This window comes from Lissotriton vulgaris, chromosome 11 (assembly GCF_964263255.1).
Source record: "Lissotriton vulgaris chromosome 11, aLisVul1.2, whole genome shotgun sequence".
Lineage (NCBI taxonomy): Eukaryota > Metazoa > Chordata > Amphibia > Caudata > Salamandridae > Lissotriton > Lissotriton vulgaris.
The window spans coordinates 871842404-871860107 of record NC_141699.1 but is presented as its reverse complement, the minus strand read 5'-3'; the positions used below and the strand labels follow the sequence as shown (position 1 = coordinate 871860107).

General features: G+C 47.1%; 1 protein-coding gene across 1 annotated transcript in view; it reads left to right on the top strand.

The window, feature by feature from the left end:
* Positions 1-17704, top strand: part of KIF1A (kinesin family member 1A) — a 2508766-nt gene that overhangs the window by 362162 nt on the left and 2128900 nt on the right. Inside the window, exons 4-6 of the mRNA XM_086944020.1 lie at positions 152-331; positions 10044-10109; positions 10421-10599. Coding sequence (XP_086800146.1) covers positions 152-331; positions 10044-10109; positions 10421-10599 — 425 coding nt within the window. The remainder of the gene's footprint in view (positions 1-151; positions 332-10043; positions 10110-10420; positions 10600-17704) is intronic.

Below are 17704 nucleotides of genomic sequence, written 5' to 3'. Positions count from 1 at the left end.
ACTTTTTTCTTTTCTCAACCTCATTTCTCCCTTCCCTCCTGATACCTCTTTTTCACTTACTCCCTTCTTCACTTCTCTCTCACTTACTCTCTCTTGATCTGTCTCGTTTCCCCTTTATTGCATTTCTTAATCCTATTGTGCTTTTTTGCAGCCTGAAGATTACAACTTTGCTTCGCAGAGACAGGTGTACCAAGATATTGGTGAGGAGATGCTGCAACATGCTTTTGAAGGCTACAATGTCTGTATTTTTGCTTACGGCCAGACGGGAGCGGGAAAGTCCTACACCATGATGGGAAGGCAAGAGACCGATCAGCAAGGCATCATTCCACTGGTAAGGTGTCTCTTCCTGCACCAAACATTCATTTCAACAATGCAGACACAGTGCCTGTATTGGCCCTAGGAAGCCAATTGAGCACCAGTCTAAAGGAAAGGACAGGGATGCATAGTATTGCAGTTGCAACTCCTAATGGGAGTGCTTTGGGGTGGGTCAGGGTGGGGAGGTAGTAAACTTCGGCATACGGCTGACCAGATTTAAGTAAATAAATAAAACAAATTACATTGCGCACGCTGCAACGCACATGGCGCTGTAGCGCGCGCGCAATGTAGTTCGTTGTATTTATTTATTTATGTACTTACCTCTGGTCGGCCATTTGCAGAGTTTACTAACCCCCACCCTGCCCCTCGCTCACTCCGCCCCACCGCTCTGCAGCCCTCCCACTAGGAGCCGCGACTGTCGTATTGTCGTATATACGATGCATCCGTGCACTTTCCTTATGGCTCCGCGCCACCAGATGGCCTGCCGTGCTGTGTTACGTCTGTTTGTTGTATATATGCTCCTTTGTTTTCAACACACTTTAGAAACAGTTGAAATGCGCTATATTTGTGCTTTTTTAACTGTTTATTTACTTTAAAATATTTGTACAGTCCATTTCTAGGTTTTAAGTATTAGATGAAAACGACCCTCTACAGTCTTTCCTTTCACATTAACAAGATTGTCCCATGTCTCACTATAAATATCTTCACAGTTTGCAGTAAGAAAAAAAGTAAAAACCATCTCCATGTTAAACAAAGAAGCAACAATTTGTCAGAAGACTCAACTGACATTTGACCTCGGTCTTTGAAGCAAAGCACACGTGACAAGATAAGAACAACACTTAAAGTCGCTTTTAAGGCTCATTCACTTTCGGACCTCCTGTATGTTTATTTTGGGGGTGATAAAGCACTCCCACCCTGCCGCCCCTACTTCCAGCACCTAAGATGTAAACAGGAGATGGGGTCTCACTGTCTTAAAAATCTTCAAAAGAGGTGATAAATCAAAAGCAGAGAACTACAGACTAATCACTCTTATTGACAATGAGGTCAAATACTACGGGGTCATTCTGCTGGAGCATCTCCTTGATTGGGCAGACACAAACTCAATTATCCAGATCAGCCAGACAGGGTTTATAAAACAAACCAGGACCTTGACAAACATTATGGCACTATCATTACTGCTCGAATCCTCCAAAACTGCTCAGCTGCCTCTCTACCCCTGTTATATCAATTACAAAGGCACCTTGGACTGCATCAACTGAAACAGTATTTGGAGCAAACTAAAAAATGTGTCAGTACCACGGGGGGACCCAGGGAGAGCCAGGCGCGAGCTGGTCTTTCCCTGGGTACGTTCGCGCGAGGGAGCTGGAAGAGGTGGGGGTGATTAGGGGGAGGTAATAAAGGGAAGTCAGGCTGGCGGTTGGGTACTGCGTAGCGGGAGGCAGGGGAAGGGAGGTTATTTTTTGCTCCTTTGCTGGCGTCGCGTTACCTGAGGGGGACATGGAGGAGGCGGCGGAGGTCCGAAGGGCTGTCCAGACCCTGTGTGCGGCGGGACGAGAGGACCTGCTGCGGCCGGGGGTGCCGGCGGAGGCGTGGGTAGGGTTGCCCCGCCCCCCGCCTCGCAAAGCTTCGCTGGGCGTGTCGCGGGTGGTGACTGCTTGTCAGTCACCCGGCCCGGAGGCAGACGAGGACGACGACGGAGAGGCTGCCATGCCGGCGGCGCAGCTCATGCCGGCCCTGGCCCCCGCAGTGTTGGAGCCCCCGCCCGCTGACCCGGGCGCCCACCAGCAGGTATGTCTCCCGCCTTTGCAGTGTGCTGGCTTGCGTGGGGCGCCCGGGGGGAGGCGGGGGCGCTCCGTGGGCCGGCAAAACCAGCGCTTGGGCGGGCCCCCCCCCCTGGGGAAGGCTAGGAAGCCTTCGGTGGGGCCTGGTACTTGTCGGGGGAGGAGTCTCGAACCTAGGAGCATCCCCCGGGTCTATGCTCAGGCTGGGGTGTTTGGGGGCTCTCCCACCCCGGGTTCTGGGTTAATTGAGGGGGCCTCCCCCTGTTTATGGGTGAACGGCCAATGCTATTTGCTGTCCCCTGCTCCTGCTGGGTTGGGGCTGGCCCAACCCCCTTTGCCTAGTGGTGGGGTTTTAGGTTGCCCTGCTGTTGGGGAGCCCCATGCTGTTCCGCCCGACAGTGCCCCCTCCCAGGGGGCTCCTGAGGACCCCGGGGCTGTACTGCTCAATGATGTGCTTCCCCCTCCAACCCCCCGGTCCCATGGGTCCACGACTCCCGGTCTTGCTGGCCCCCGCCATGACCCGCAGCTGTCCCAGGTGTCTGGTGGGAAGGATTCGGACAGGTGGGGGGTGTCCACTGCTCCGAGCCAGGTGCTGTACCCGGGTTCTCGAGAGATGCCCAGTGCTCCACTAGTTAGCTTGGCCTCCAGCTTAGGCGGTGCCCCCGGGTTTGCGTCGGTGGCTGGTTCTTTGGGGACGGTTTCACTTGGCTCCCTGGGGAGTGGCAGGTTGGCAGGTTCTTCACAATCTGGCTTGAGCGGCCGCAGTTTTCATGTTGCGTCTCCAGCTGGACGGCTGTTGGCCGGTTCTGCGGGCTCGGGAACTGTCCCTACGGCTGTTTCCAGTAGCGGGAGCACGGGAGAGTCATCTAGAGCGGCTCTCTCTTCTGCAGCGTTGCGCGCGCGGAGCTTTCATGACATTGACTGGCAGTTTTATGATGGGGAATTGGTGATGGGGGCGCTACCAAGTGGCAGTGCAAAAGTTTCATTTTCTGGGGAAGCTTTCTATTTTGGATGTACGAGATGATGACTTGGAAGAAGAGGAGTTGAGGGATAAGGAGGTTGGGCTTTTGGCGGCACAGGCCCAGAGGGGTGGGCTGGGGCAACCCCCTGTTTCTCGTATTTTGCAGGAGTCATGTGCGGACCACGCAGCGGTACGTGAGACAGCGAGGAGTAGGCCAGCTAAAATGGATCAGGTTGATGTTCAGCAGAAGTCGGCACAGTTGCCAAGAGGTAAAGATGGTTGGTGGGACGTGTGGAAACCAAGGGAGAGTCTCCCTTTTAAGAGTACCAGATCAATCGGTACGGGTGATGGGGTTATTAGTGAGCGAGTCGCTCTGGCACCGAGGCTTGAGCGGCCTGTGAGTTTGAATGTTTCTGATGTGCAACCTACAGGGGATGTTTCTACAGTTGGGGATGGGGTGGCTGCTGAAAAACCTGTCACGCAACGGTACGTGAGGCAGCGGGGACTAGACCTTCTAAAGGGGATCATGTTGATTTTCGGAAGCAGTCGGCACAGTTGCCAAGAGGTAAGGATGGATGGTGGGCTGTGTGGAAACCAAGGGAGAGTCTCCCTGTTAAGAGTACAAGATCAATTGGTACGGGGGATGGGGTTTGTTGGTGAGCGAGTCGCTCTGACACCGAGGCTTGAGCGGCCAGTGGTTTTGAATGTTTCTAATATGCAACCTACGGGGGGAAGTTTTCTACAGTTGGGGATGGTGTGGGCTGTTCCAAAACCGGTTACGGAGGATAGTATCCTGCCAAAAAGATTGCCATGAGTGTACGCAGTGTGGGAGGCGGCATGCTCTCACACAGTGTTTTCCCGGACAGCGTGTTGGAGACCAGGGGAGGGGTTCAGGGGGTAGGGGACAACCTCCGCACTTTGTACATGAGGGCTCCTACTCCTATTAAGCAGGACATTCTGGATTTGTGGTTGGTGGACTATCCCGACTTTGAGGCTGCTACGACTTTGTCCTGGGGTTTCAGGGTTGGGTTCCATTTTGGATATCAGGGTTCCCGGGTGGGTCGGTGGTCTGACAATCTGAGGTCTGCGAAGGAGTGCCCTCAGGTTGTGCAGAAGAAGTTGGATGCAGAGCTTGCAGCGGGTCGGATTGCTGGTCCTTTTCTAAGTTGTCCTCTCCCTGATTGAATCGTCTCTCCGCTGGGGGTCCCAAAAAAAAAAAAAAAAAAAGGGGGTGGGGGGAGTTTTTGCCTCATCCATCATCTGTCTTGGCCTGAGGGTGCATCCGTCAACGATTTCATTGACCCAGCTGACTCAACCGTGCCATATGCTTCAGTAGATGATGCCTTACGGCTCGTTCGCAGGGCAGGTGTTGGGGTTTTTTTGCTGGCAAAGAGTGACATTCAGTCGCCTTTCTGGCTCCTTCCCAACCATTAGTGGGATTTTGGTCTCTTGGGCATGCATTTGAGGGATGTTTTATGTCGATAAAGTATTACCCATGGGCTGCTCGGTGTCATGTTCCCTCTTTGAGACCCTCAGTACATTTCTGCAGTGGCGCTTCACTTTTGGCAGCGGCCACGTCCTGGTCTGCCATTACCTTGATGACTTTCTTTTCATTGGTGGGGGCCAGTCCGGGCAGTGTCAGGCGGCTTTGGGCAATCGTTCTGGCTATGACCAGGGATTTGGGCGTTCCTCTGGCGCCGGATAAGACCGAAGGTCCCTGTACATCACTGACTTTCTTAGGGATTGAAATTGATACCACAACTATGATGGCGCGCTTGCCTGCTGCTACCGTGCGGGAGATAACTGATTTCATACGCCTGGTGTTGGGAGGCCGCAAAGTGGAGCTGCGGAAAGTCCAGAAGCTTTTGGGGTACCTCAATTTTGCTTGTCGGGTTGTTCGGGCGGGTAGGACGTTTTGTCGACGTCTGGGCCTCTCGATGTCCGGCGCCAGCCTTCCTCATCATCGTCTGCGCATTACAACTGCTGTCCGTGCTGTTTTGAATATCTGGTTGCGTTTCCTGCAAGATTTCAATGGCGTGTCCTTGTTTTTTGCGGATGAGGACATGGTGTGGCAGGTACAGCTTTTCACGGATGCATCAGGAGCTCACGGCTTCGGCATCTTTTGGGAAGGTCGTTGGTGCGCGGCTGGCTGGCCAGTGCGCTGGAAAGAACAGGGTCACAGCATTGCGTTTTTGGAACTCTTCCCGTGGTTGGTTGCTCTGTGTATCTGGGGGGGGGGAATTTCAGAATCGCTCCGTATTGTTTCACGTGGACAATATGGCAGTAGTTGACCTTGTTAGTAAACAAAGGGCCCGCGATTTGCGGGTACTAAAGCTCCTGCGCGCCTTCATGTTACGGTGTTTACAAACTGAATATTGTCTTTAAAGCTCGGCATGTTCCTGGAGCCACTAATTGTATCGCTGCTTCTTTATCTCGCTTTCAGTGGTCCGAATTCCGCAAATTGGCTCCCGGGGCGGCCCTGGAACCAACGGCGATCCCACAGTACGTATGGGACTTGGGGATTGAGGGTCCACCATTTGGTCGAACATTCAGTAGCTGCCTCTACACAGCGGAGTTATTTGAAGGCCTGGCATGAGTTTTTTGCAGTTTGGTGAGGAGATGGCAGGTCCGGTCAGGGCTGGGTTATCTGATGAACAATTCTTATTGCAGTTTGTTTTACATTTAGCGGTCAAAGGCCTCTCTCACACGACCATTTCGGGCAAGTTGGCCGGGGTGTCTTTTTATGGTCAGCTTTGGTGGGGGAGGGATCCGGTTGGGGGGTGTTGGTTCGTAAAGTTCTGAAAGGGTTGGGTAGGCTTCGGGCTGGTGGTCAGAAGCTACGGCAGCCGGTGACCTTTGATTTGCTTTAGTTGCTTTTATCGCACTTGGAGGTGTGCTGCTATGATGCTTTGGAGTGCCACAAATTTCGTTTGTGCTTTGTGTGGTTCTTCTTTGGGGCATTTCGGGCCTCGGAACTGCTGGGGTAGAGTGGGAATGACCAGCAGCGAGGTGGTGGTGGAACATGACAGGGTACGCCTGTGGCTGAGGATGTCCAAAACTGATCAGATGGGGAGGGGTAGGTGGGTGTTTCTGGGTAGGAGCGGTGTGTCTGCATGCGGCCCTGTGGGGGAATGGGAGGTTTTTGTGTCTTCTCCTCCTTTGATCCCGGGGGCAATTTTTTGTCATGCTGATGGCAGTCCCATCCTTGTTTCTCAGTTGTTAGCTGTCCTCCGCAAGGTTTTGTTGGGCCTGGGGAGGGATCCTTATCAGTTCGGCACCCATTCCTTCAGGATTGGCGCGGCGACCGAGGCCGCCGGGTTGGGGTGGGATTGGTCTCAAATTTGTCGTATTGGGCGTTGGCGTTCTAGATATTGTGAGAAGTATGTGAGAAAGTAGTCCGCCTTTGCTTTGCCTAACATTTCTTTTTCTCCTAGGTCCTTGGCCCCCAGTCGCTGGATACAAAAGGAGGGTGTGGATCCTGGGGCACTCTTTTGTTAAACGGGCTGCTGTAGCCGATGCGCGTCAGCTTTGTGGGAGATCTCTTGGTTTAAGCAGTCTGACACATGAAGTCTCCTGGCATGGCACAGGGGGGCATGCGCTGGGGTGGTCTTTTTCCTTCCTTGGCTTCTATGGTTTCAAAGGGTTGGGGGGGCCCTTCGGATCTACTGGTGCTGCATCTTGGGGAAAACAAATTAGTTTCTCTAGCAGGTTTGACTTGCTAAAGTTAATGAAACAAGATCTCGAAGTCAGCAAGACCACATGGGTGAGCACCATGGTGATATGGACTGAGTTCGTGCCTCGATTGCAATGGACTGGGGCAAGGAGCTATTCCGCCATGGAAAAGACAAGACGCAAAGTGAATAGAACAATGAGACTTTTTTGTAACCATTTATGTATATACAGTTTGGTTCATCATCATTTGACAGTTTCAGAGAAGCATTTATTCTGTGAGGACGGGGTCCATCTGTCTACATTAGGCATTTCTTTTTACCTTCTGGAGCTCAGAGCTTTAATTGCCACAGTTCTTCAGGTGCAGTTGTGGTGTGCTCCTTCCCTTCCTTCTTTGGGTGGGGCAGGAAAACGCTAAAGGTTTTCCTGGGTGGCGGTTTTTGCTAGTGGGGTGGGCAGCCTGGAGCGGGTTGGCCATCCTGAAGGGTAGCTCGTTGGGTAATCCTGGGGGTATTAGTCAAGAGTTAGTTTCGGGTTCTGTTAGGTAGGGAGTTTAGGCATAATGTGTAGATTGGAATTTTATGATATAAATAAATAATGAATGTGTTCAAGAAATGTATTATGCACCTGTCTTAAAATAAAGTGGCCTTTCTTGCTCCTTGAAGAAGTGTGGACAGTGATTTCTTGTGCGACGGTGCTCTTAAGAGCTATTGAATACCTACACTCCAACACCTGGGTCAGAATTAAACTGGGCAAAAAGGTCTACTTATCCAGGGCTACTCCCACATCCTGTGGACTCAAACAGGGGGCGTGGTGTGTCTTGTTCCCCATCCTTTTTAATCTACTTTTGGCAGACCTTCCCCCTGCCCTGTCTTCCATTATCTCTCAAGCCCCGAAGCTCGGTACCACACTCCTTTCAAATCTCCGCTGAGCTGACGATTTGGTACTGATTACCCAGACAAAGGTCAGGCTACAACATCTTCTGTATGCCACCCAAGAATTCTCCACAAGAAATGATTTGTCAATCAACACCACAAAAAACAAAATAATGTACTGCTCCAGAAAAATAAATGGCAAAGCCAACTGGTTTCTATACTCCACCAAGCTCTACTAAGTCAGCGAATACAAATAACTCGGCATTATATTTGACAACAAGGGTAACTTCAAGCCCCAAAAAGAGGAGGTTAAAAGGAAAGGGCTAGCACTAGCAGCAGGGCTAAGGGCCCTATTTAGAAATCTAAATGGGCTGAAGCACAGCCCCATATTAAAGACAGCCAGGGCAAAGGTGGTGCCCACGTTGGCATATGTAAGCGAAGCCCTGCGGGGCAGTGACTCACAAACTCTGGACACAACCATTGTAAGAATCTACAGAGAAATTTTCCAACTCCTCAGCTACATCTCCCACACCCAAATTAAGCTGGAATTCGGTCTAGTCAAGCAGTCAGTCGCCTGTCGTGCCTCATTCACCCGCATTCGCTACAGGCTTAAGTTGGACGAAAAGAACACCGTCAACCAAAAAGTCTGGGTGGAAATAACCAACAAATCTCACTTTGCGGTCAGAGGCTACCTCAATAAATCAACCTGTTTGGACTAGCACAACTGTGGTCTGCATCACCCAGTATTGAAACATTCAAAAGAGACGTTAATAAAAAATCCAAACTAATACCATCCCTAGAAGACAGGGCAGCCCTTGAGAAACATGCCTGTGCCTGGATGGTGCTAAATAGCTACTCCTCCTTTATGCCGCAATACGTCTGGGTGAGGCCCTCAGTAGAAGAGGAGAAGGCAACTTCTTGAAACACTGGCTAGGTGCGCTCCCATCTAATACACATGCTGATTGAGGGTAAAAGGAGGGGAAGCCTGTAGGGTGTGTGGCCGCCGAAAGGAGGTTATATTTCCCACCATCTGCCTCTGCAGCTCCACTCTGAGCCTTCAAAGGTGCTAGTTGTGACCATTTTGGAGTCAGGCAGGTGTGAACTCCTGCAGAAAACCCAAACTAGCATCTAAACCTTCAGGCTTCAAGCTTTACCCTCTATGTGCTACGAGGGAACGCTGTGGGCCCAGAAAACTCTGTTCTCAATCTTCCTTCACCAAGGCACGTAGGTCCATATTAGCAGCGCGCCACTCGCTCATCACTAACAAAAGTGTCATACTTCAAGTATGGAGGACACTAAACATAAGTTTTCAAATAGGGTTTATTCAAGACTGCACGCGATCAGCTGCTGGTGTTTGCAGAAAACCTCCAACTGCCCAGATTCAAAGGGACATTCTATGTGTAGCCTTCTCATGACAATGCCAAGGTTCCACAAGCCCATGTATCGAACATCCATATAACACATAGATTACCACACTCTCCTCTGGCTCCCAGTTGGAGACAGGGTGGAATTCAAGGTCTTTTACACCATCCACAAAGTATTCTGTAGCAAAAACCCAGGACACCTTCACAGGCTTGTCCTTCACTGTGCACTTTCAAGAAACCGTCATTCAGTGTCTGCTCAGTTGATCAATCAATAAACTCACAGCAGGATGAAACAAGAAGCCCGCTTCTTGGGAGTTCATAGACCAAGAATGTTGAATGCACTCAACCACAGCCTGAAATCTGAACCCAATTACTTGTGGTTCACGAAACCATTGAAACCAGGAATATTTAGATTTTCAGTTGCAGTATATCCAGACATAGGAGCATTAGATTTCTCAACCACTTAGCCAATCAGATTATTTCATCTCCAATTTATTCTTTTTGTATGTATATGTAACCAATGCTAGCACTCTGCAGTAACCTAATGCTAGTTGTAGGACTGTACAAAGCTCCTTAATAAATACACACATAAAATACCGTCTATCTTTTTTCTGTATTGTTTAAGGTTGTGTTCCTCAGCCTGTTAATTCTTGTAGGCTGATTGTCATCCTTATTTTGTATATGACTTATTGCAGCATTGGGATGCCTGGTTTCACCTTGGAGATACCCAGGAGGGAACATCTCACAGGGAAAGCCAGGACGGGTTCCCCAGCGGTCTATAGCGCCAGGACGCCTCCGGGTAGCAGTGCGCTTTACAAGACACACACATTTACATTTACATTTGTCTGGCCAGACGTGATCAAATTGTTAGGTTCTCAATGCATGTTAAAGAAGGGACTGTTTGGTGACTTTTAGCTATAAAAACATGTTTTTGGGTGCTGTAATATTTGTTACGCATTTCAATTCCTATAATATTTGCTTAACACTCTTTCCACGATGTTCTGAAAGGAAATGGGGAAATTAGGTAAGAATCAATTTTATGAAATGTAATTTGATTTAATTTTCTTTCTCCCTTCAGCTTTGTGAAGATCTGTTCTCCCGGATCAGTGACACCACCAACGATAACATGTCTTACTCCGTAGAGGTGTGTATCACATTGTTTCTCTATAAATATTTTAAATGTCCTAAAAATAAGTATCAGGATAAAGGTGTCCGTACACCACTGATTTTTAGCCAGACGTCTCCTCTAACATGTTATGGGACTTGGCAATTTGTCACAGAACAACAGGAGCACTTATAGTTAATATTGACCAAAATGTTAATCTAATAACAACTACTAACATGTTCATCTAAATGTGCCATACAATCCTGAATGCTGCACTGCTGACACAAAACGAATAGGCCGACTATCCATGTCCTACTTCCTCTCATTATCTCCCTCTCGGATTCCCACAGGTTAGCTACATGGAGATATATTGTGAACGTGTGAGGGATCTTCTGAACCCAAAGAATAAGGGGAACCTGCGAGTAAGGGAGCACCCCCTCCTAGGACCGTATGTGGAAGACCTCTCTAAGTTGGCAGTCACTTCCTACAACGATATTCAAGACCTCATGGATTCAGGCAATAAAGCCAGGTGAGAAAACCCTTAGGGCTTGTTTTGAGGGATTTTGACTGAGTAGAGTTATTTTGAATTTGACTACATGTACATTTTCAAATTTAATAAAAAGAAGCTCAAGAGAATCTGCAGAGGAGAGGACTGTTTCTAACATGGATTTTTATTGAAGTCTGCTCCTAACCACCTGCAGTGCAGTCTAGTGGAAACAATTTAATTAGTTGGGAAATTAGGAAACATAATAATAACCTTATATATACAACAATTTCACCAGCACTAAGTAAAATATTTTTTAAATATTCAAATAATATTAATGCTCATTATTTTGATTTCAGAAGGACGGCAGGGGAATAGAAGTGACTTCATACACTCTTTGACCCTTTTCAATATTACTGAAAGAGGCACTGCACAATCATTAGCTCCAGAGGTATCTACAGAAGTGATGTTACATGATCTTTGACCCCAGGGACACCAGGGAAAGTGGCTTTACTAAAGTAGAATAACTATAATAAGTGGAAGATTCACAGAAAAAGAAACTAGTTTTATATACGTTTATTTATGTTTATATTCACCAATGAAACAAGACTTTTAGTTAGGTTCAGATTTTACACACACAAAATCACAGAACTTCAGCAGTTATAGTAATCTTAAGTCACTATAACTCATGCCCTAAGGCACCCATAACTCGCGTTCCGGCTATGTATAATTTTCTCATCAATAATTTCACTGCAAATGTTGCCATAATATTATCAATGAGGTCATAGAAGATGTCATGAATAATGTAATATGTGATGAAATTAACAGTGCATGGTGAGGGCATGAGTTATAGCTTCCTTAGGGCACGGGTTGTAGTTACTTGAGATAACTAGAACTGCTGAATTTCTATGGTTTTGTATGTGTAAAATGTGAACCTAATTATCAAATTTCCAAGGTTTTTTAAATTCTATTTCTTAATTATAACCCCCTTTAACCTTTGCTTTTTGAGTGATTCCTACAGGTTTTTCATGTTATTTCCTAACTATGATGTCTCTGAAACCTTGGTGTGTGACTGGCTGTGTGGGTCTGTGAGTAGGTGTGTGAGTGGCTGAATGGGTGTGTACATGGGTATGTGAGAAGAGAAAAACCTTCAAGCTACTCATCCACACCTACATATCCCTCCACAACACCTGATCAAAATACCTCAACAAAAGAGTCTCCTTCCACATACCCAAAAGGAACCGCCGCTCTGCTGACCTCGCTCTGGCAGACAACCCAGGGCATCCACAGAACCAGAATGGTCAGAAGAGCCTTCTCCTACATTGCGGTTAAAGCATAAAACAAGCTCCCAGTCAACATCAGACGTTTCCCTACTCTACACACCTTCAGGAAGAGCGTAAAGATCTGGCTCTTCGGCTGACCGAAGTTGCTTACCCCCACCACCCCCAGCACCTTGAGACCCTCACAGGTGAGTAGCTTGCTTTAAACCCCCTGATTGATTGATTGATTGATTGAGTGGTCCTCTGGGTCTCTAAGTGGGTGTGTGAGTGGCTCTATGAATGTGTAAGTGTGTATGTGGGTGGTTTACTGGATCTCTGAGTGGGTGTGTGCATGTCTGGATAGGTGTGTGAGTGGGCATGTGAGCGATTGTGTGGGTGTATATAATGCTCTTGACCCATAAATTGGTTTCAAATGATGTGATCCTGGCCAAATAGTTCAATTCAATGAGCCAACATTTTCTTCTTTATCACGTATGAGAGCAACTTGAAATACGCAAGTTCAGCATGTTTGCTGTAAAAAAAAACACTGTTGTTTGATATAATGAACTGAACTTTTGCTCCATATATAATACAAATCTAGCTACATATAAGAGACACATCACTGCTGGCTTGCCTCTTAGTTCATTTATAGCATTGTCATCAGTGCGGGCAGCACTTTTAATAAATACATACCTAAAGCATGAGTGGTAGCACACTCATTTGCAATCATCAGATTTTCCTTTTTAATGGCCACAAAACTTCCCACTAACATGTTGCTCACTGATAAAACTGTATAGTGTACAATGTTTAGAAATTGCATTTCTGCATTTATTTGTCATTTGCACATCACCAAGTAAAGTGTTCTGATTTGTTTTGCTCCTATTTAAATCTTTGTTTGCTTCACACTTCTGAATTACCAAAAAATGTGCTTGTCATTACTGATATATTTGGAAGTATTTGTGTTATTCATTTACAAGCTGTATAAATGTTGTGTCTTAGAAAAAAACTGACATCCCACAGCTTTTTATTTCACAGTGATTGTCAAATAGATCAATTGATATAAACATCTATCTGTACTAAGAGAAAGAAAAGTAAACACAATTTTCCAGGATAAGATAAACATCATTTAGTGATGAAACAAACTGACATTTGACCTCTGTCCTTCAACATACAGCAAATGTGTCAAGATGAAAACAAGATTTAAAGGCATCTTTATTGCTCATTCATTCTCTGAAGGAAAAGAACACCTGTTCCTTTCCAGTTTAAGTTCACATTCTAGAATGAACAAGTAGGTTCTTTAAATAGCTCAACCTCATAAAATCTTACTCGCCATAGGAAGTGGGTGAGCAGAGTTTTCGAGGCCTGGCTTGAGTGTGTGAGTGGTGTTATTGGTCTCTGGGTGGGTGTGGGAGTGGCTATATGGCTGTCTCGAGTGGGTGTGTTAGTGGGCATGTGAGTGTGTGAAGGGTGGATGTATGAGTAAGTTTGTAAGAGGCTATGTGGGTCTCTGAGTAGTGTCTGAGTTGCTATGTGGCCGTGTGAGTGGGTGTGTCAGCGGTTTTACTGTGTGGGTCTGTGAGAGGGCGTGTCAGTGGTTCTTAGTTTGTAAGTAGATGTATCAGTGATTGTAATGGTGTGTGAGTGACTGATGTGTGAGTGGGTGTCTTAATGGTTGTGTGGGGGCTGAGAGTGTGTGAGTAGGGCTGAGAGTGTTTTTTTTAAATTGGAGTCTAGATCTGAGGATCCACAGAGGAGTCACACTGGGGACAGCGCTGAGCGACACAGTGGATCCTCGTGCATGCAAGAAACCTGTTTTTCCAAAGTTACATCCCCATGAGAAGTCCCTCCTAGACCCCTCCATCAGTCCCATGGGGTCAGGGTGCCTCTACCCTGACCCCTTATATCCTATTTTCACTTAATTTCTTTCCCCCAGGAACTGTGTCCCGAGTGATAAAACGGTGGCCGCAACTTTTCTCTCAGGTTGCAGCCAGCCAATCAAGGCATTGCTGTTGACGCGTGGATCCGCGACCATGGTGGATTCGCATCTCCAGATATCCATAAATCTTTTTTCTTTAATAACACCAAAACTACTGAACAAATTTAAACCTAATTGCAAAAAGCAATCTTTCTGCACCAAGGTCTAGCTTTCTGCTGTAGTGTCTAAAAAGCCCTATGAGAAACTGCATAGGGAAAGCGCGTTTTGGTACCCCCCTTTTTCTCTGCCCTTACCTGATAAATTTCCCCAAAAACGTTTCAGACAGCAGATGAAGTGACTGGCACACTCATTTTGAACATTTTTGAAAATTTCATGAAGATTCATCTTACAGTGCCAAGATTATTAGCAAGACAAAAAATGCTTTTGCTATGGAAAGTAGGTCCTACATTTTATGTAGATAAATATATATATATATATATATATATATATATAAATATATGTCCAGGTGTAAATAGTAAACAATCAAGAATTTGGCCACTAGAGTCAAGCGCAGTCCATAAGGATTAATCGCTGCTCGGTGACACTGATATATTAAAATGCAACTTTTTTTATTTTAAAACTTGGAGCTAAAAGGCAGCTTGGGTAAGACCACTGGACAGGAGAGAGAGTGGGGAGTTACTACTCCTTTCGCCTTTGCTGTAAAGATGCGGTATGCGTCCCGAATATATGTTGTAAAGGCTATGTTTAGAGCTGTATTTTCTGGGCACAGGGAGGTGATTATTGCCTGTCTACAGGTCCAAACTCCCAACCTGTTTCCATTCGTTGGGGCCTGAGTGTAGGGCATAAGCAGACCACGTGCTCTAGCGTTTCGGTTGTCTTCCCGCACCCTCTACATGTTAGATCTTCCGTGGATCGCAGTCATGAGGGCAGATCTTTTAGAAAACGCCAACCCCCACTCTAATTGCCAGAAAACTCAGCTTTAAATGCAGTGAGTAGGTACAGGAGAGGTAGGTAGCGAGGGATATGTGCCCATAAGAATTCATGACTGCCCATGCGTGGCTGCGTTTGCAGAGATGCCCTTTATCCATGATTAGTGAGCACATTCTGACGCTTTTTTTAACGCACGTTTTAAATGCGGTCATGCTAGGGTTAAGGGCCCATAGGTCCCCCGCCGCCATTTCGGCATAGAATCATTAAAGAGGCGGCCATACAAACCCCCGTGTTTTTTTTGGCTGATCTCCAACCAAACTAAAGACTCTAAAGTACCTGTAGCTGCTTTTCTGAGTTTATGACAGAAGTTTAGATAGGTGCCAGTGTTAGAACCCTCATAATTTAGTAAGCCTAGTTCTAGCCTGATCTGGGCAGCAGAGGCAGATTTGGGGAGGTGGAGGACTTTTTTGTATACCTTAGTCACAAGTTGGTTCAGGGTTGAATTTAACTTGCCCCTGAATATTTCGATCCCATACGTTAGAGTGGGTCCGGTTTTAGCTCTCAGAATTTCCAATAGGAATGAGAGTGTTGGACCGGACAGCTCTTTTGCGAGCTTAGATAAAGTAACTTGTAGGGTCGCGGCTTTTACTGCGATTTCATCGCGCTGTTTAGAGAAGTTACCCCTAGCATCAAAGTGGACCCCTAGATATTTGTATGTGCGTCCAGTTGTTAATTTTTTAATATTGTATGACCACACACCGCAGCCTTTACGTTTCCTTCCAAAGGACACAACTTGAGTTTTCTTTAGGTTTACCTCGAGTTGGTTCTTGATTGTGTAGCTGTGTAGCCTATCCAATATGGTAATATATATTACCATATATATATATAAACAGCTCCACACTTCACCTCCTCTGTGCACTCGCAGACAGGTTCTCCTTAACAGGGTTGAGCCCGCAATTATTTCAGCTTCCAACCTTGTGCTGTTATGTACGAAATGAAGCACTCACGGGTGAGTTCAACTGTAGTTTATTTCCGAACTCAAAACCAGACGCGTTTCGGCAGGCACCTTCTTTGGTGTAACCAGGCACGCTGGAAACTCCCATCCTTTATGTCAACAACATTTCCGATATATTCCGACATGGGCATTGACATAGTAGAGGGACCAAACATTGATGAAAATCATCGCCATCTTGTAACATGGTAAAACTCATTATTTGCAATTATTCCTATATAGTATTATTAAGTCCATTGACAGTGTTATAAAGCATGTCTACATGTTTACAATCTGATGACATTTTCAGATCCCATATTGGTAAATATATTCACCGTACAATGTGTCTATTAAAAAACTGTTTGTTATTCTGCCCTCAATGGGCATGCAAACATGCTATCATCACCTCATAAATTACAGGGCTGAACACATTCAAACGCCAAGGGTGGGTGGAAACCCTTTGTCCCATATCCAGAAATTCCATGATATTGACCTCTGATCCCCAAGGGGCCATCATACCCGTACCTACAACCACAGGAGATGCATGTGTAGATGTAAAAAGCCTATCTCGCCCTCAATGGTTCTATAGCCCCTGACCTTTGTGATAATCCTCATAGTTACATCATGTCATTAAAAGCTTGTAGTTGGTCTCCCCCAATACAGATAACTAGCCAGCAAAACATAATTACATTAATCAGACGCATTGCTGCTGTCTGCATACACAGCTGACGATCCCTGTAATACTTCACAAAGAATGTCAATTGAGCACAGATGATCTTTCGTACTGCCTGCAGCTGTTTCCGTATCGAGAGCCGGGCTCGGAGCCGAGTTTGGAGCAGGGTGCTTGGAGTTAGCTTGAAAGTTTCCCGCAGCTGAATTTCTGCAATTGAGGCGGTGCTGCATTCAGCCGTCGAGTCCGGGAGGCGCTTGAGTCTGCCATTCACTGCCTAGTTGCTGTTGCCATCCACCACTGCTGCCGCACACTGTGACTGAGCCGTCCACTGCATCACCGCCACAACCGCCCCCCTCACAACCCCCTTCTGCCGCAGTAAGATCTTAACCCGCAACCAGAGGACTGCAGTGTGGATTGAGGCCACAGGGGTAAGGCGGAGGGTGTGGGGTGTGCAGACGAGGCACTGCTGATCGCCACTTCTGATTGGTGTGGCTGGTGGGGCTGGCGTGGCTGGTGTGGCTGCGGATTTGCGGTGGCTCTCAACTCCACAATTGCGCTATGCTGAACACCCATTCAACCCACCACTGCCCTCTAGTCAATCCGCCCCATTTGCCGCTTGCTTGTCCTCTGTCTCCTCCCTATTACCCCTCATCTCCTATCTCTAGGTCTCAGACTCTGGCCGCTTTTACCTATTGCGGTGCCTGAGAGCCTGGGGCCTGGAGGTGCCTGGGGGCGTGGTGTTAGAGGGGGATTAGTAGCGGCTGGCAGTGGAGCTGGCAGTGGAGCTAGAGGGGTGCAATATCAGTTTGGCAGTAGCTGCTGTCAGGGCTGGTACAGTGCAGCCTTTACGGTCGTTAAGATCAGCCAGCCCATGCCCATGCTGGTAGAAGATACACTGGCCTCACCTCTCCATTCCAGCTTTGCTCTCTGAGTGGCCAACAGAAAGCAGAGAGCTGGTGAACACAGTCTACCTCACTCATCTCATTTGGGCGGCAGCAAGGCAGAAGGAAAGGGGAGAGAAAAAGAAAAAATGTAAGCCCGCCTGGACTCCTCTGGATACAAGAAAAGAAAAAAGAAATGGTGGTTTAAACAAGGAAATTTAAAAAAAGAAAATTTCCCACTGTAATCAAAGAGGATGTCAAAGGATAACACAGGACAGCAAAAAAGACAGTGAAAGCTAGAGACACAAAGGCAGGGCAATAGTCCTGCAATAACCAAGGTTAGAAAAAAAAAGGATATGAGACAAGTGGTAGTCACAACAGCTAAAGACCGCCAAGACAACCAACTGAACTTAATCAGCCCACAAACATCTCGTACGCAATAATGCGGTCCCGGATGATGGGGCAGCTGGCAGCAGTAAA